The sequence below is a fragment of the Neophocaena asiaeorientalis genome, unplaced genomic scaffold (genome assembly GCF_003031525.2).
Source record: "Neophocaena asiaeorientalis asiaeorientalis breed wild unplaced genomic scaffold, Neophocaena_asiaeorientalis_V1.1 scaffold91, whole genome shotgun sequence".
NCBI lineage: Eukaryota > Metazoa > Chordata > Mammalia > Artiodactyla > Phocoenidae > Neophocaena > Neophocaena asiaeorientalis.
In genome coordinates, this window is record NW_020173198.1 from 1217930 (window position 1) to 1237684 (window position 19755).

The 19755-nt window shown below is 43.6% G+C and overlaps 1 protein-coding gene and 1 non-coding gene across 2 annotated transcripts in view; one reads left to right on the plus strand and one right to left on the minus strand.

Moving 5' to 3' along the window:
• Positions 1-49: 49 nt before the first annotated feature.
• Positions 50-19755, plus strand: part of LOC112399261 (basic salivary proline-rich protein 3-like) — a 21222-nt gene continuing 1516 nt past the window's right edge. Inside the window, exon 1 of the mRNA XM_024744336.1 lies at positions 50-227. Within this exon, the coding sequence (XP_024600104.1) occupies positions 50-227 (178 nt within the window). The remainder of the gene's footprint in view (positions 228-19755) is intronic.
• On the minus strand, positions 5780-5852 carry TRNAK-UUU (transfer RNA lysine (anticodon UUU)). Its single transcript has one exon. It is a non-coding gene; the product is annotated as a tRNA-Lys (tRNA).

Below are 19755 nucleotides of genomic sequence, written 5' to 3' on the forward strand. Positions count from 1 at the left end.
AAAGAACAAGGACAAGATCATGGAACATGTGAAGTCTGCTGTGCCGAAGATGTCGACAATAGTATCGAAGAAGCGTGGAAAAGTGATGGAGGAGATGGAGAAACTTCTCAGAGTGTGGGTGCAGAATCAGCATCAGCGTCGAGTCCCGCTCAGCTTAATGCTGATTCAAGAGAAAGCTAAAACCCTTTATGAAGACTCAAAGAAGAAACACAGCGAAGAATCAGAAGGTGCATTGTTTAATGCCGGCTGGTTTCATCGGTTCCAGGCTAGAGCCAACCTTCAAAACGTAAAAGGAAGTGGTGAGGCAGCGAGTGCAGATACGGTAGCTGCCCGGGAGTTTCCTGAAACACTTCAAGCAATCATTGATGAAGGCACGTACTGTACTAATGAAGACCTGATGGAATTGGAGGCCCAGAGGAAGGACGAAGAGAGACAAGAGGAAGAAGAGATAACTGAAGAACCGAAGAGATTCACGATGCAGGAAATGGCAAGGGGATTTTCTTTATTAGAGGAGGCACTGTTAGTTTTTGAGGCACAGGACCTGAACGTAGAACAGTACACGAAGGTTGCAGCAGCCATTCAGCATGCAATCCAGTGCTACCATGTCATCTACAACAAGGAAAAAAGAGCTACTACCCAGACATCCCTGGATCGTTTTTTCAAGAGGGTTGATATAATTGAATCCAGCAAGGAACCAGAACCTGTGCCATCAACATTAGGCGTGAGTGAAATTGAAGCTTGCCCTCCATCTTCTATTGCTGACGATCCTTCAGCTTTACCATCTCCCACCTCTTCTCCCTCCTCCAGTCAGTAACTCTTCTTGCCTGTTCACTTGATACCAGCCCCTGTATGCCAGCTGTTGTAGTGCACTGCTGTACTTTTCAAGGTACTGTACTGTAAGATTGTTTTATTTTTTGTGTTTGTTTGTTATGTATTATTTGTGTGAAAAGTATTATTAACCTATTACAGTACAGTACTATATAGCCAGTTGTGTTAGTTGGGGTACCTAGGCTAGCTTTGTTGGACATAGGAACAAACTGGACTTAGGAACATGCTCTCGGAATGGAACTGGTTTGTATTTAGGGGACAATTTTTAATCTTTTCCTCATCTATCTTTGACCCGTGTCAGGAGCAGAGTGAACCAAGTGCAGATCACGCACGGAGAAGCTGTATGTAAACCAAATTTTTGTGAAGCGAATAATACTTCCAATCTTTAATTTTTAAAATCACCGGTAGGACTACAGGCACTCTGGGAAATGCAGTGCTAAAGAAACGAAAGTAAAAGTCTGTTGTAATCGATTATAACCCCAGCTGAGGTTTTACTGTATCTATTGTAAGATATTGTGAGGGAGCCAGAGAGAGTCGGTTGGGATCAATGAAAACAGCCCTAAATGGGGCGCCAGGGCTCTGGTTCAGCTGCCGTGTGACTTCAGTCACCTTGTCTGTAAAATTGGACCCACAGACCCGGCTCCCCTTCCTGCCTTTGGTGAAGGTTCCTGGAAACAAAGGAGGGCAGTGCGCCTCGGAAACGGCCGAGCGCGGGGAGGGCGCCCCGCGGCGAATCAAGCGTTAAGGGCACCGAGCGCCCAGCTCGGGTCCTAGAGAGGCCGCGGCGGACTTCCGGTGCGGGCGCTCCGGACAAGATTTTTCCCAGGGCTGCGGGGCGCGAGCAGGGGATTGTGCCGCCGAGGTTGTGTTTGCTCTACAGCAGCAGATCAGGGTCACCTAGGCCGGGACCTGCGGACGTGTCCGCTTCCCCCGAGTTCCTGACCAGCATTTTTGACCGTGGGCAGCATCTGGACCCTCTGGGCCTTTGTCTCCCCGGCTGTAATGCCGGCGTGAGGATCCCGGGACTAGCCGATCACAGTCGGTTTCTTTTATTTACTTGCCCCTGGGAATCCACTGTCTCCCCATTATACAGTCCAGGAAACCGAGGCCCAGCAAGAGAATGTGACTTTGGAATGGCAAAGACAAGCTTTCCCACCAGTGTATCTAGTCCGGGCAGAGGCATAGTTCAAAACCACATCCCTTGATTCCTAGCGCTGCTGCTCCGAGAGTTTAAGGACATTTATGATGAGAGCCACTATTGAGAGCTTACTCTGTGTCAGGAGCGGTGCATACATACCTCGGGAGATGTCCACATTTTGCAAGTAAGAAAAGTGAGGTTCAGGGCGATTTTCTCCACAGTCATGATGCAGGACAGTGGGTGAGTAGCGAGGGTTATAAACCAGGTTTGTGCGACTTGACTGGCAGTTCTGTTTGGGGGAATATTAGCTAACATTGAGTGCTTATGACTGAATCCTTTCATAAGGGGGCAAAAGCTTACCATAGGGAGATGATGGGGAGCGGGGGATGCTCACCGACCTGGTTAAGTTAAATAACAGTGGTCCTGGTTCAGGTATCTTTGCATCCTTTCATTTACCTCAAGGAGAAAAAAAATAAGATTTAACCGTTTTCTCTTTTTACTAACAACTTTTATTGAGAGATCATTCATATACCATACAATTCACCCATTTAACGTGTACAATCTAGTGGTTCTTTAAGTATATTCAAAGAGTTGTGCAGCTATCACCACAGTCAACTTTAGAACATTTTCATCACCCTCAAACCATACCCATTAGCAGTCATCCCCATTCTCCTCCAGCCCTAGACTATCACTAATCTACTTTCTGTCTCTGTAGACTTGCCTATTCTGGACATTTCATATACAGCCATAAGTGGCCTTTTATGACTGAGATAATCTCTTTTGAACAAAGTCCAGGCCTTGAGCTCAGAGCTTTGGCCTATAACCATCGCAAGCGAGAATTGAATACCATCGTTTTGATTTTGTTGTATTTATTTTTTACCATTCTAGGGTAAGTGATAGGTACTTCCTGTTTATGGTAGTGATATAAAGTTTCCTTCTTGAATAAATGTTTTTCCATTTTAAAAGTTGATATTTTTAAAGGACAAGATTAAGCAAATAGTAGAGATGGTGTACAGGTGTCTGAAGGCTGGGAACATGGGATGTGAATGAAGTTTTGAAAACACTAGGTTGTCTGATTTGAGGCTTTACAGGACATAGTTGGAAAACCACCCTATTATTCCAGTTCAATCTCCTAACAGTTCGTAAGAGGAAGTGCATCATTTTACTGATGAAGAAACAGGTATAGGGACTTCGCTGGTGGTGCAGTGGTTAAGACTCTGCACTCCCAATGCAGGGGCCCTGGGTTCAATCCATGGTCAGGGAACTAGATTCCACATGCATGCTGCAACTAAGAGTTCGCATACCACAACTAAGAAGCCTGCGTACTGCAACTAAGGAGCCAGCGAGCCACAACTAAGGATCCTGCGAGCCGCAACTGAGGAGCCCACCTGCTGCAACTATAAGGAGCCCACATGCCACAACTAAGGATCCCTCAAGTCACAACTAAGGACCCTGTGAGCTGCAACTAAGGAGGCCACCTGCCGCAACTAAGACCCAGTGCAACCAAATAAATTTAAAAAAAAAAAGAAAAAGGAACAGGTATAGAAAAGTTAACTATGGTAACTTGTCCAAGGTCACACAGCTAGTGACAGAACCTAGACTTAACCTAAGGTCTCTTTAATTCCAAAGACTACCTATTAACCAAGTTTGACTAAAACATGTGGGGACCAGGCTGGTTGTTTTGGGTATCCCTTCAAACAAATAATCAAATATTTTTTTAAAAAACAATGCAATTTGTGACTCTAAGCAGAGATTCCATCTCAGGCACTGTTGGGGCTTTCTTCCTCTCTCAAGGGCACACCAGAATCCAAGAAGTGTTGCCTGGATAACTAGGGGTGTGTGTATGTGTGTGTGTGTTGGTGCCAGGGAGGGTCTAATCCCTTGTTCATCTTGGCTGCTTTTGGCATCACTGTCCAAGGGACAGTGGTCCTTTAAAGTCCATGGCTTCTGCCCCATACCACATGCAAGGCACCGGAATCTAGGGCTGCCTGCGGCTCCTTGTATGTAGGATCCGATGATTCCTGGAATATCAGGCAGCCACCTACTCCTAGGACTGGCTAGTTTCATGGAGCACAGCCTTGGGGCATGTGCCAGGACTCCCTCTCTCCCCTTCCAGGCCTGGGGACTTTTCCATCCCTTGTCATCACCTCCCCCAAGACCCTCTGCCTCCCACCCTCCTACCCTTCTTAATACACCTTATATTCTTTCACTGTTGGCTTTAATAGCACATTAAACTCAGAGCCCATTTCCATTTAAACTAGTTTTCTTTTCCTCGAGGGCAAAGAAAGGAGGGAGCTTAATTTTTAAATCTTAACTTTAAAAATGTAGCATACCGAAGACAAACATACTTGGTCCTCCCCTCACATAGCTGTGCAGTTCAGCTTGGACCCAAACTTGAAGTTAATCACACCTATCCTCCTTCAAAGGCAGTTAGGGTCCATTGTTATTCAACTTGAGTGAGAATCTCAGCCCTCACTCCAAGCAGTTTAGATCTAAGAATAATTTGGGGCCATATAGAACCAAATAGCTAACCCTGAGCCAGGTAATACTCTAAGAAACTACATGCAAAACCTCACAAAAATCATTTCAACAACTCTGTGAGATAAGTATTATTATTGTGTCCATTTTACAGATGGGAAAACTGAGGCACGGAGAAGTTAAGTCACTTGTCTAAGGTCCCCCAGTCAGTAAATAGTAGAGGCAGATGTGAGTCCACGTAGTCTGATTGGAGAGCGTGTGATCTCGAACACAGAGCACAGACTCTGAAGTCAGACTATTTCCTCCATCATCTACAGCAAAATTTTAGTGTTCCCTATTCTTCGCAACTTTCTAATGAAAGCAGGCTTTTTCCTTTTTTTAATTTTTCTTTATTTATTTTTGGCTGCGTTGGGTCTTCGTTGCTTTGCACGGGCTTTCTCTAGTTGCGGTGAGCGGGGGCTACTCTTGGTTGCAGTGCACGGGATTCTCACTGCGGTGGCTTCTCTTGTTGCAGAGCACGGGCTCTAGGCGCGCAGGCTTCAGTAGTTGTGGCACGCAGGCTCAGTAGTTGTGGCGCATGGGCTTAGTTGCTCCGCAGCATGTGGGATCTTCCCAGACCAGGGCTCGAACCCACGACCCCTGCACTGGCAGGTGGATTTTTAACCACTGCGCCACCAGGGAAGTATGAAAGCAGGCTGTTTTGTTTTTTTTTTCCCTTTTTTTTCAATTTCAAAATTAAACTCAAAGACCACTGTAAAGAGAGTGTTCCTGTAAAGAAAGGAGTCTCACAGTCTGCTCTAAGGAGACATTTTCTGCCACGGCTTTCAGAGCAGCAAGTGGGCTGAGGGGCTTGGAGTTTGGGGGAAAGGAGACGGGGATCCTTGAACCTTGTGGGGAGCAAGGACATGATGGTAACAGTGGCTCCCATTGACTGGGTCTTCCTAACATGCCAGGCCCTAGGTTAAGTGCTAGATAGATGGGTATATGTAATGTGTATGTTTACATGAGACACACAGTAGAGGTCAAGTTTTTATCCACCGCCCTACTCTACACTTCTAGATTTTTAGAGGGGAGTTTTTTTAGAGATCACTTCATACCTCCTAATTTATAGGTGAGGAATCATTTCGGTTCATTCCTCAACAGCCATGGAAGTTCTGTTCTATGCTGGGCCCCATGCTGAGCTCTTAGGAAAGATAGAAAAGAACAATTCAAGGTGTTAGCAATAGGAATCTCTGGGTGGTAGGAATATAGTGTTACTCTTATTTTTTCTTATCTGTATTTCTGTACTTTCTTTCTTTCTTTCTTGGCCATGCCGTGTGGCTTGTGGGATCTTAGTTCCCTGACCAGGGATCGAACCTGGGCCCTCGGCAGTAAAAGCGCAGAGTCCTAACCACTGGACCACCAGGGAATTCCCTGTATTTTCTTTTTCATAATAAAATAAAAATAAGTTCCCCCCCCATTATGCCCCTACATGTACCGTACTCTTTCTCCAGTTTAAATGATTACACACCTCAAAACCCCATGGTGGGAGAAATTCCAGTTAAGGAATTCAAGACCTTGTACTAGAGAGGTGTCCTCCTAATTCACATGGCAGCTGCAGCTGCAATCCCATCTGAGCAAATGTCATGACACCCCACTTTCCTCCTCTCAAATCCCCAGTGGGCCCAGGAATTGTCATCTGAACCCAATTTTCCATAACAGTGATTCTCAGTGGGGCCTGAGCATTCAGAAAAGCATAGGGCAGATTTGATTGTCATAATTTCTGAGGCCGCTACAGGCATGCAGTTAGCAGGGCCGAGGGACGGTGGTCATCCTGTAACTCACCAGGCAGCGTCCACAGCAAAGGTCATGCCCAGAACGCCAGTGGACTCCTGTAGGGTGGCCTGGTGGCCTGGGAGGTGTTTGGGCCTGGAAATACTGCCCGACTGGATCATGCCTACCCAGCTGATCAGATCTAACCTCTTGGGAAGTTTGAAAGCCAGACCCAGAAAAAGTGAACTGAAACAGCAGGGGCCATGAGAGCCCATATCAGGAGTCTGGTGGGGGTCACTGTGCTGGGAGTGAATGTGCCACTTCTAAGGAACAAGGACGTTCCAGGGACCCCATGACTTCCGTGGGTCTCAAAGGGCATGACCAATGTCCCAGGTGTCTGTGAGGCTCCACCATAAATGCTCAGCAGCTACATGGGATATATAAACCTATGAAAAATCCTACACATTTTTTTCTTTTACTGAAAGTTATTGAATAGGCATAGAGTAGCATTTAAAGTATTTTTAAACTACTTCCTCTATTAATGGATATTCTATATACCCTTCCTTATTTTCTTGAAATGTTTTAGGATTCATTCTTTCTGTGGGTTATTTTGGGATAGGTAGCATGCCCTCTGAGAGGGATATTCTTCTATGGAATGTTTGTTGCCTTTTTAATTTTTACAGCTCCAGGTCCCAAGGTCATAACAAGGAATGATTTGAAATTTGTATGAACTGGATCTGAAATCCTCAGAGTTGCCTATAAGTTGAACAGAAAGAAGTAAATTCACATATTTAAGTGTTTGGATAAGTAGACTTTGTGACTGGGGAAGTATTATACCCCTGAACAACATCTAGCTAAATATTTTGTTCAATATATAATTTTTGTTAATTAAAATAATTAACGTTATAGGCTCAGAGAGGGAAAGCAATTGGTTCAGAGTCACACAGCAAGTTAGTGCAAAGCTAGAACTACAACTTTGGTTCCTTATCTTGAAGCTCAGTGCTCTTTCCATTCGTTCTCTCCCCATGACTGTTGACTCACAAAGCTATGGGCAAGAAGGAAGTTTGGCTTAAGAGTGAAGCTGGGGGAATTCCCTGGCAATCCAGTAGTTAGGACTCTGCACTTTCAGTGCCGAGGGCCTGGGTTCAATCTCTGGTCCGGGAACTAAGAACCACGCAAGGCACGCAATGTGGCCAAAAATATATATAAGATAAAATTTTAAAAAGAGTGAAGCTGAAAAGAAAAGGAAGATGAAGTAGAGGTCATAACAGGAAGGCAAACATCTTAAGGCTTTTTTTTTGTTGTATCAGTATTCTATTGTTGTAGCAAATTACCACATATTTGGTGGCTTAAAATAACATAGATTTATTATCTTACAGTGTTGGAAGTCAGAAGTCCAACATGGGTCTCACTGGGCTAAAATCAAGGGGTAGAGAGTGCTGTGTTCCTTCCAAGGCTCTAGAGGAGGATCCGTTTCCTCACCTTTTCCTGCTTCCGGAGGAACTCCATAGTCCTTGGCTTGTGGTCCCCTTCCCCCTTCTTCAGAGCAGCAATGTTGCATCTCTCTGACCATTCTTCCACAGTTACGTCTCCCTCTGACCATAACCAGAAAAGGTTTTCCAATTTTAAGGACTCGTATGATTACACTGGCCACCTGGATTATCCCAGATAATGTCCCTGTCTCAAGGACTTCAGTTTAATCACATCTGCAGAGTCCCTTCTGCCATGTAAAGTAACAGATTCAGAGGTTGTGGGGATTAGGATGTGGACATTTTAGGACATTAGACAAAGGCCATTATTCTCCCTATCACAGTTATGAAATATCATGCATAGACATTCATAGAGAAATAGCTTAACATGATATCATAGAACAAAATACCCTCATAACCACCACCCAGAACCAGAAATAAACATTGCCAGAATCTTGGCAAGAACTCTTCCCTCAATCTTGTTGTTTTGGTTGCATTTGCCTGAAAATTTTTGTCCGTTTATCTGAAACATTTTTGTCACTTTATGTGTTTCCTATAAATTGCTTATAGCTAGATTTTAAAGTCATTTAGTTTCTGCCTTATAATAGGTTAATCAGTCTGTTCATATTTATTGTAATAAACAATATACTTTTTTCTTTCTACCTTATTTTACATTTACTATTTATTTTTCATTAATGTTTTCCTGTTTGCTTTTTTTTTTTTAACTTTTGTTGACTTGGTCAAGTTTGTATTTATTGCCATCCACCCTCCCCTTTATTAAGCTGCTAGTGTTTATCTTTTCTTTCCTAGCAATCACAATTATTCTTAAATTGTTGTATCAGTACATGGTAATAATCCTACTCCTTCACCAAAATGTTTTACTTGCCCATTCCCACACAATCTCCTGAAAGATGATACCTTTAGAATGCTGTTGACTTCCCCACTCTCCCTACTCCTGGAGTTTTACTAAGATAGTTTACAGGGTTTTTTTTTTTTTGTTCTAATCTATTATTAGGTTTTCCATTAAAGTTCATGACTTCTGCAAAAGAATCCTTACTTAATACCTAAAGCACAAATTCCCAGTCTATCTCCTACCATTTAAACCGAACTATATATATCGCAAGATTCGTTGCTCACCTCTGCTACCCCATCTCTTCCTCTTGCATTATCATGAGCTCTCAATCACTATTGAGAGAATTTCTTGAGCACTTCCCTCAGATAGGCATGCACATGATCCATGCACTGAATGTTGTAGGCTAGCAGATGTCTTTCTTTTGCCCTGGTTGAGAAGTGACACGATGACTTGCTTTGATTTTTGGGTTACATTCCTTCTCTCTTAGCAGTCTGTATTCTACTGTCTCCTAGCTCATAGGATTGCAGATGGGTGGTCTTAAACTAGTCTGATTCTTGCTCCTTTATAAGTAACCTAGTCTTTCTATCTGGAAACTTGCAAATTGTAGTGGTTGTTGTTGTCTTCTACCTCTGGAATTTAGGAATTTCATCAGGATATGTCTAGATGTTTATCTTCATTCATGTCAGTCTTTTAATCTTGAGACTCAAATTTCCCTCTCCACCTGTTACTTTTCTCTCCTTTGGGGACTTCTATTATTTGTGTGTTAAGTCTTCTGGATCTGTCCTTCAAATTTACATTTAATGGTATGATTTCTTTTCCCTCGTATTTTTGATGTGTTGTAAGATTTCTTCCAGTATCTTTGAGTCTCTCATTACTGACTGTGCCAATTACCAAGTATGTCTATTTTAATGATAAATTCAGGCATTGAAGAAATAACCACAGAATGGGTCTATGGGCCACCTAGGCCCACTGAATTGGCCTGGAGTTAAGATTCCATCTATCACCTGGCTGCTGTAAGCATCTACTTTGACTGGTGGATCACAGTGGCATTTTGGGTCCCTAGGAATGTGTCCATTAGAGCCAATGTCTAATAACCCATGAAGGGTCTGGATAGTTCCTTTTACCCAGTGCACACCCTAGTAAAACGGCCACAGGTCCCTTTGGGGAAGGCTTAGGGAAAGACTTATGATGAATACTTGCAGCAATGGTACAAGGTCCTTCCTCAAGGAGACTTAGCATCACCCTCAGTTAAGCGACTCTAGGTCTATGATTGACTTGGGTCTGCGAACTAGTGACAGGCTATGATTCTCCACTGTGACAACTCAAATCAGAATTTTGGCTACCAGACCTAGGGTTTCTCCTGTAGATCAAGCAGAAGAGAAACACTTCCAGAATGGTGGAGCAAGGACCTCTGAAAATTCACTCCTTCATAAAAACAAGAAGAACTCTGGCTAAAATGGTCAAAATAAGCTTTTTCAGAACTCTGAAAATTAACCAAAGCCTAGCTACAACCCAAGGAGCATTTACTCCAGAAAAACAGCTGTGCCCTAGTGAGAACAGTGAACTTTGTGCAGTTTTAACTTGCCTTAGTCCCATTCTCCTCTTCACAGGTTCACAGAAACCTTGAAAACTAAAAGCGTCACAACTAAAGGAATTGTGAAAACCAGTGCTTAGTAGCCACAGGAGGGGGAACAGGTTTGAGTCTTCATAACAGCTCCATTCCCAGAGAAGTATCTCTGTTTGGTAGCTCTCTGAAAAGCTCTATTCTCAGAGTTTGTCTTTATTTGACCCGACTCAGAACTCTCCCTGTGCTACAGCCATACCCCTAGGGATATGTTGAAACATCCCTAGTTTAAAACAATCAGTGGCCATTGTTTAATATCACAGCAGCCTGAGATGGTGATACCAGTTTTGGGGTAACGAGAGGCTGGACCTCAATCCCTGGTTGGGGAACTAAGATCCCGCAAACTGTGCAGCACGGCCAAAAAATTAAAAAATAAAAACTTAAAAAAAAAGAGGCTAGCGACTTCCCTGGTGGCACAGTGGTTAAGGCTCTGCGTTCCCAATGCAGGGGGCCCAGGTTCCATCCCTGGTCAGGGAACTAGATCCCACGTGCATGCTGCAACTAAGAGTTCGTGTGCCACAACTAAGGAGCCCACATGCTGCAACCCCCTAAGGAGCCTATCTACTGCAACTAAGACCCGGCGCAACCAACTAAATAAATAAATACTAAAAAAAAAAAAAAGAGGCTGGACCAAAAAAAACACAAAAAAACTTAAAAGGAAAAATTAGGGAATGAAATATCCATAGAGGGCTTTGAAAAGCCCTGACACATTCCTGGGAATCCCTATAAGGTCACAAGCATGAGTAGGGCTGTATGCACTCAGGAAAGACCTGAGAAGACCCTAAGCTCTTACCTCTAGCTGACCTTGATGCTCTGTGCGAGCAGGAAGTGGAAGTTAAAGCAGTGTTCTGCACACACACACACACACAGAGCCCCTCAGAAAAGGCTAGGAAATTTATTGGTTGAAGGCATTAGAGGAAATCTCTGTCCAATCATTAGCTGACCACTAAGCAAGCTAATCGAGCACAGACGTCAGTGGCCATGCACAAAGAATGCAGTCTTTACAGAATTCATCTAGGAAAGTTCGTAAACAGCAGCAACAACAGCAACAAAGCCTGAGGAGGGCTGGAATCAGATTTTTGGAGTTGCCACCTTATAATATTTAAGATGTCACTGTCAATAAAAAAAATTACGAGACATGCAAAGAAACAGGAAAGTATGGCCCACACAAAGGAAAAAAAGGAGTCAAAAGAAACTGTCCCTGAGGAAGTTATCAGACAAAGTCTTTAAATCAGCTATTATAAATATATTCAAAGAACTAAAGGAAACCATGCCTAAAGAATCAAAAGGGGGCTTCCCTGGTGGCGCAGTGGTTGAGAATCTGCCTGCCAATGCAGGGGACACGGGTTCGAGCCCTGGTCTGGGAAGATCAGAAGTGTGGGAATGATGTCTCACCAAACAGAGACTATTAATAAGCATATAGAAAGATTATATTTATATTAAAAATGTGCATGTATGTATGTGTATACACATGCATACGTATATATATATCTCAAATAGAAATAGAAATTCTGGAGCTCAACAGTACAAAAGTACAATTGAAAGATTCACTAACAGGGCTCAATAGAGGATTTGACTTGGCAGAAGAAAGAATCAACACACTTGAAGACAGGTCAATTGCGATTACTCAGTCTGAGGAATAGAAAGAAAAAAGAATGAAGAAAAAGGAATGGAGCCCCCAGACACCTGTGGGATACCATCAGATGTACTAATATACATATAATGAGAGTCCCAGATGGAGAGAAGTGAAAGGGGCAGAAAGAGTATTTGGGGACTTCCCTGGTGGTGCAGTGGTTAAGAATCTGCCTGCCAATGCAGGGGACACAGGTTCGAGCCCTGCCCCAGGGAGATCCCATATGCCACGGAACAACTAAGCCTGCACACCACAACTACTGAGCCTGCGCTCAGAGCCCACAAGCCATAACTACTGAAGCTTGTGCGCTCTAGGGCCCGCGTGCTGCAACTCCTGAGCCCACGTGCTGCAACTACTGAAGTCCTCGCACCTAGAGCCCATGCTCTGCAACGAGAAGCCACCACAATGAGAAGCCCACGCACCACAACTACGAGTAGCCCCTGCTCACTGCAACTAGAGAAAGCCCACATGCAGCAACAAAGACCCAAACACAGCCAAAAAAAAAAGTATTTGAAGAAATAATTTCCCTGAATTTGATGTTTTAAAAAATTAATCGGGGGCTTCCCTGGTGGCGCAGTGGTTGAGAATCTGCCTGCCAATGCAGGGGACACGGGTTCGAGCCCTGTTCTGGGAAGATCCCACATGCCACGGAGCAGCTAAGCCCGTGAGCCACAGCTACTGAGCCTGCGCGTCTGGAGCCTGTGCTCTGCAACAAGAGAGGCCACAATAGTGAGAGACCCACGCACCATGATGAAGAGCGGCTCCCCCCCCCGCCACAACTAGAGAAAGCCCTCGCACAGAAATGAAGACCCAACACAGCCATACATACATACATACATAAAATAAATATTAAAAAAAAAAATTAATCGGGGCTTCCCTGGTGGTGCAGTGGTTAAGAATCCACCTGCCAACCCAGGGGACGCAGGTTCAAGCCCTGGTCGGGAAGATCCCACATGCCACAGAGCAACTAAGCCTGTGCACCACAACTGCTGAGCCTGCACTCTACAGCCCACGAGCCACAACTGCTGAGCTCACATGACATAACTACTGAAGCCTGCACATCTAGAGCCCATGCTCCGCAACAAGAGAAGCCACTGCAATGAGAAGCCCGTGTACTGCAACAAAGAGTAGCCCCCTCTCGCCGCAACTAGAGAAAACCCGTGCACAGCAACAAAGACCCAACACAGCCAAAAATAAATAAATTAAATAAATAAATTAAAAAATTAATCTACACAGCCAAGAAGCTCAAAGTAGGATAAACTGAGAGATTCATATCTAGACATATCATAATCAAACTGTTGAAAGACAGAATACTGAAAGCAGCAAGAGAAAAAACAAATCATCATGTACAAGGGATCTTCCATAAGATCAACAGCTAACTTCTTATCAGAAACTATGGAGGCCAGAAGACAGTGAGATAACATATGCAAAGTGCTGAAAGAACAAAACTGTCAAAACCAAGAAATCTATACCCAGCAAAACAATCCTTCAAAAAAATAAAGGAGAAATTAAGACATTCCCAGATGAACAAGAATGGAGAGAATTTGTTCCTAGCAGACCTACCTTATAAGAAATTCAGAGGGACTCCTTCAGGCTAAAATGAAAGGACTAGACAGTAACTCAAATCCACATGAGGAAATAAAGAACATCAATAACGGAAACTATATAAGTATATAGAAAAGACAGTATAAATATATTTTGTTTATAATTTTTATATTTTAAAGACAGCTGCAAACATTGTAAAACAATATACCCCAATAAAATTTAAAAAAGACAACTGCAAAAAGCAATAATTGTAAAACTGTGTTTATGGGCTTATAATAAATAAAGATGTAACAGGTATGACAATAATAGCACAAAGGGGACTTCCCTAGTGGTGCAGTGGTTAAGAATCCGCTTGCCAATGCAGGGTTCATGGGTTTGACCCCTGGTTCAGGAAGATCCCTCATGCTGCAGAGCAACTAAGCCCGTTCATCACAACTACTGGCCTGCGCTCTAGAGCCCGCGAGCCAGAACTACAGAGGCCTGCGAGCCACAGCTACAGAAGCCCACGCACTGAGAGCCCATGCTCCGCAACAAGAGAAGCCACCGCAATGAGAAGCCCATGTACCACAACGAAGAGTAACCCCTGCTCACTGCAACTAGAGAAAGCCCACGCTCAGCAATGAAGACCCAAAGCAGCCAAAGATAAATAAGTAAATAAATAAATAAATTTTAAAAAAAATAGTAGCACAAAGGAGGAGTGAGAGAAGGGAGCTATATAGGAGCAAGTTTTTATATACTACTGAAATTAAGTTGGCATTAACATGAACTAGATTGTTTTTTTTAAAATAAATTTATTTTATTTATTTATTTTTGGCTGCATTGGGTCTTCGTTGCTGCATGCGGGCTTTCTCTAGTTGCAGTGAATGGGGACTACTCTTCATTGTGGCACACAGTCTTCTCATTGCGGTGGCTTCTCTTGTTGCAGAGCGTGGGCTCTAGGCACATGGGCTTCAGTAGTTGTGGCACGTGGGCTCAGTAGTTGTGGCTTGCAGGCTCTAGAGCACAGGCTCAGTAGTTGTAGTGTGTGGGCTTAGTTGCTCTGCGGCATGTGGGATCCTCCCAGACCAGGGCTCAAACCTGTGTCCCCTGCATTGGCAGGCGGATTCTTAACCACTGCACCACCAGAGAAGCCCAACTAGATTGTTTTAAGTAGAGATGTTAATTGTAATTCCCAGGGAAACCACTAAAAAAGTAACTCAAAAGAACAGAATAAAACAACAAGGGAATTAAAATGGAATACTAGAAAATATTTAACACAAAAAGAAAGTGGTAGTGGAGAAACATAGGAACAAAAAAGAAAAGAATTATAAATAACAAATAGCCAAATGACAGATATAAATCCTATCTATTAGCAATTGCATTAAATGTAAATGGACTAAACATTGCAGTCAAAAGATAGAGATTGGCAGAATAGATTTTAAAAACCCAATGTGATCCAACTATATGCTCTCTTTATAATCAATGACATCAATAGGTTGAAAGTAAAAGGATAAAAAAAGATATGCTATGCAAAAGCAACTATAAGAGATGTGGAGTGGCTATACTAATTACCAGACAAAACAGAATTTAAAACAAAACTTGTTACTAGAGACAAAAGACATTTTACAATGATAAAAAGGTTGATCCCTCAGGAAGACATAATAATTATAAACATATAAGTACCTAAAAACAGAACCCCAAAATACATGAAACAAAACCTGACATAATTGAGGGGAGAAATAGACAATTCAACAATAATAGTTGGAGACTTTAATACTGTACTTTCAATAATGGATGAAATAACTGGATAGAAGGTCAAGAAGGAAATAAATCCAGCAGTTGTGGAGTAGGTTTCCCATTTATTTCATTGCTAGGGACAGTGAACAAATACCATTGCCAAAGATCTCTGCTAGCCAAGAAATCAGATTGCCTGGTGGTCCCTGCTGCCCTTTACAGTTAATGTGTCCACCTTATCTGGATCCCATGATACCCACTGATAGCAGGGAGTCCAAATAAATGGTGATACCCCCTACAGTCATACCTGGCCTACAAAGAAGAATAACCAGAGAGCTTTTCAAGCATGGAGATGCTCCCTTCAGTGTTTTAGCAAAGGAATTGTCTCTGGGTCCTCTCACTGACTACAGTTGACAGATTACACATGATAAATCAGTCTTATCACCCAAGCCTTTGGATTCTCTCTTCTATGTGATGCCAGGAGAACTCTAGTATCTCAACTTCACTAAATTTCAGTCAGCTAACCAAATAACTTCTCAGTGCCAACTTCAGGTGTGTGAGCTAGCACATTAAATCTGGGATCTTTAGTAAATACACCCATATAAGTGAATGTGGCCCTATCTAGTGTTATACTCTACCCTCATTGGTCTAACACCCTTAGAATCCATTCTCACACACTCCTTAGGTTTCTGCCAACATATTAGCAATGTATTGCTATTCTTTTGATGTGTAAGCTGTTTCTTCCTGGATCATGGTGTGTACCTGTCTTCCTGAAATGTGTTGGGACTTGAGCCTTGTTAAAGGCTTAGAGGCAACAGGGTAGTTGTGGTGAATTTTGAGTGGAATGAGCACCCCCTTTCAAGGCATTTGCCCCAGGTGAGGTTTTCACAGGGTCTTCAGACAGAGAACAGCGAGTCTCATCAAACACAGAAGAGCAAGCTACTTCCACCGGCAAAGGAGACTCAGAATGACTTGGGAGTCCACTATTGTCTGCTTCATCTGATTCCAACCAGATGCACCCTTCCGAATTTCTGGACCTTATCCTTTCCTGATTGATACCCTAGTTTTCCCATGACAGATTTGATAAGAGTGTGAATTCAACTGTCCTTATAAATCATCAACTTACACAATTAAATTTTGTGTTTGACTTTTAGCAATATCAGCCCTGGGTCTACATAATTAAAAGATAGTTTTAGGACTGTCATGTAAGTATCCTGGTTCTCAGATTGTGACTTGTGCTGGAAGTGAAGAGACCCGAGTTTGTCATTTTCTCTCTGTAATCACCCAAGTGCACTGCAAAGAATCCATCCTACACCACAGGTCTGAGTTAGTACTACTGCTGTAGGAGTCAAGGGCAGCAGCCAGTTGGGCTCCCAAGGCATGAGCTTCAGTTGGCATCTCATCACAATCAACCACAGGCAACAGTTTGATTAACTGTGATGCCACTGCATACCGTGGATTGCTAGCATCCCATTTCCCATTGGTTAGGAGCTCCACACTGTGCTCAAACTCAAGGGTATGACCATATCATTGCAAAATCCCACCTTTGTGAGTCTTTCTCCTGGGACCATCCCAGTACCAATTATTATATCAATCAAGGTCTAACCAGGAGAGAGAAGCCACAATGGGAAAGTTTAACATAAACAATTATTAACAGGGGATTGGAATAATAGGGAATCGGCTAATTAGAGCTAAAGACAATTCTAAAGAATACAGAAACAGAGGTGTTAAGATCAGCTACTCTCTCTAGGACTGAGATAGAGAGCCCAAGGAAGAGTCCTCTCCCACCAGGCTGAGATCCAGACTTCACTTGAAAGGGCATGGCAGAGAAGTTGCTGACTGCCTCACCAATGGGACTTCCTGGAAATTTGCCCTCTGGGGTGTCATGCATGAAATTTCATGTCATGCATGAAATTTGCCCTCATGGGGTTCCAGCACTGCTGGAACCAAGATTGTAGGAAGTGTTCCGTACAGGAACCCAGTGCTGGAGAGAGCTTTGCCAGTACAGGGATCAAGCACTCTATAAAGTCATACCATTGTTCAGTCAAGAGCCAGATGTATAATCAGGGAGAGCCCAGTGCTGGAGAAAGCCGCACCAAGAATCAAGCACTGTTGTCGTTAGAGAAGGTGCACTCGCTAAGAGCAGAGTGCTGGAGAAAACCAGACTGCTACCAAAGTCAAGTGCTGGAGAAAGCTTGCTCTGCCGGAGATCAGTGCTAGAGAAAGCCTCGTGAGGTGCAAAAGAAGTCTGAAGCGTCAAGAGTCCACTCACTGCAAAGTCAGCTTGTGGTCTGGGGTCTGTGGTGACCACGTGGGAGTAGAGAGGGTGCGGCAAGGTGGTTGCAAGTTGCGGGCTGCGAGCTCCTCAGAGGACTCCTCACTCACACGCATCTAAGGCAGGGAACCACTGGATGTGCCCCTGCAAAACTGCAGCAAGCGCAAGAAAAAAACCAAACCTCGACAGGACCAGAGCCAGGAAAAGCATCCCCTTCCTCTTTCAATGTCCCTCTAGCGCCCTCTACTGACAAAGCTTAACTGCCAGGAGAAACGCATTAACAGTTCAGTCCAGTATCTCAGAGCAGATACTAGAGCCTGAATTTGGAGCTGAGAGGCAATAAATTGAAAACTGTCTTAGTGGCAGAATCCCCACATAGGGTCTCTGACCCACAGACTGGGGACCAATATGGCAAGGAGGGCTAAGTGAAAGTCCCACTTCCTACAAAGACAGCAAACCAGTAAAAATACCACATCCCTGGGAGAAGTGCAGAGATTCATGCCAAAGAATTGAAAGAAGCAGGGGTAGTGAGACCTATCACATACCCATTTAACCCACCAGTCTCTCCTGTGCAGGAGTCAGATGGAAAATGACGGTGGACCTTCATGAACTTAATCAGGTGACACTTCCAAATGCAGCTGCTGTCCCAAATTTAGTACCTTTCCCCTGGTATTTGGTATGCAGCTATCAACTTGGTTTTTCTTCCATACCAGTATGCAAGGTCCACCAGAGCAGTTTCGTTTTTAGCTGGCAAGGCCACCATGTAACTTCAGGTGGCCTCAGGGCTCTGCCGTAATAGAGTCTGCAAAGATCTTAATCATTAACATCCCACAAAACACCACACTGGTCCACTATATTGACAACATTACTGGATCTGATGGGCAGCAAGTAACAAGTACTTTAATTGCCCTAATAAGACATATGCAAACTAGAAAGTGGGAGATAAGCCCCACTAAAGATTCCGTGAAGTTTCTGGAGATGCAGTGGCCTAGAGTATGAAAAGGTATCTCCTCCAAGGTGAAAGACAAGTTGCTCCTCATACAACCTACTCCCCCTAAAAGAGGCCCAGTGCTTGGTAGGCCTATTTGGATTTTGGAGGCAGTGTATCTCATCGATAGAGTCACCTGGGAGGTGCCAGTTTTGAGTAGGGACAGGAGCAAGAGGAGGCTCTGTGACATGTTCAGGCTGCATTACAGCTGCCCTATCTCTTGGTATTTGTGATCCCCCAGAGCCAGTGATACTCCAGCAAGCACCAAAAGCAGAATCAAAGCACAGACTCATAGGACTTTTGATAAGTGTAGGCTCTTTTCTATAGATAACTCTTCGGCTTTTCAGCAACAGTCTCTGGCTTGCTATTGGGACTTGGTAGGAACCGACCACCTAACAAGGTAACATCAGGTGACCATGCAACCTGAGCTTCTCATCGTGAATGGGGTGTCGTCTGACCAACCCAACCACGAGGTTGGCTGTGCACAGCAGCAATCTATCATAACTTGATATAAGAGACCAGGCTTGGAAAGGTCCAGAAGGTGCGAGCCATTTACAGGACCAGGTGGCTCCTGTTGCATGGTCTTCTCTCCCTCAGTCACTGGCTATGACTTTCTGGGGTGTCCCTTACACCCAGCTGACTGATGAAGACTCAAGCCTGTTTACAGATGGGTCTGGCTGATAGGCCGTTATGACCTGACAGTGGACAGCTACAGCCCCCGCCCGCCAGCTGGGTGAACCTGGAGGACAGTGGTGGAGAAAAGTCCTCACGGTGGACAGAACGTCGAGCAGTGCGTTTTGGCTGTTGACTATGTCCGGCATGAGAAATGGCCAGAAGTACGGACCTATGCTAATTCATGTGTCAGATAGGATTTCCTTCCTTTTCAAGGCTGAATGATATTCCACTGCATGTATATACCACATTTTGTTTATCCATCCATCTGTTGTTTCTATCCCTTGACTATTGTGAATAATGCTGCTATAAACAGGGGTGTTCAAATATGTTTTTTGAGACTCTGCTTTCAATTCGTTTGATATATACCCAGTAGCAGTGGAATTGCTGGATCTTTTTTGAGGGCCCACCATACTATTTTCCATAGCAGCGGCACCATTTTACATTTCCACCAACAGTGAACAAGGGTTTCAATTTCTCCACATCCTCACCAACATTTATTTTCTGTTTTTTTTTTTTAATAGTAGCCATCCTAATGAGTGTGAGGTGGCATCTCGTGGTTTTGATTTGCATTTTACTAATAATTAGTGATGTTGAGCATCTTTTCATATGCTTGCTGGTCAGTTTGTGTATGTTCTTTCGAGAAGTGTCTTTTCAAGTTTTTTGCCCATTTTTCAGTCGGGTTGTTTGTTTTATTGTTTTTATATTGTGGGAGTTCTTTAGATAGCCTGAATGTTAATCGCTTATCATAGAATCCAGGGATCTTTTTTTTTTTTTTTTTTTTTTG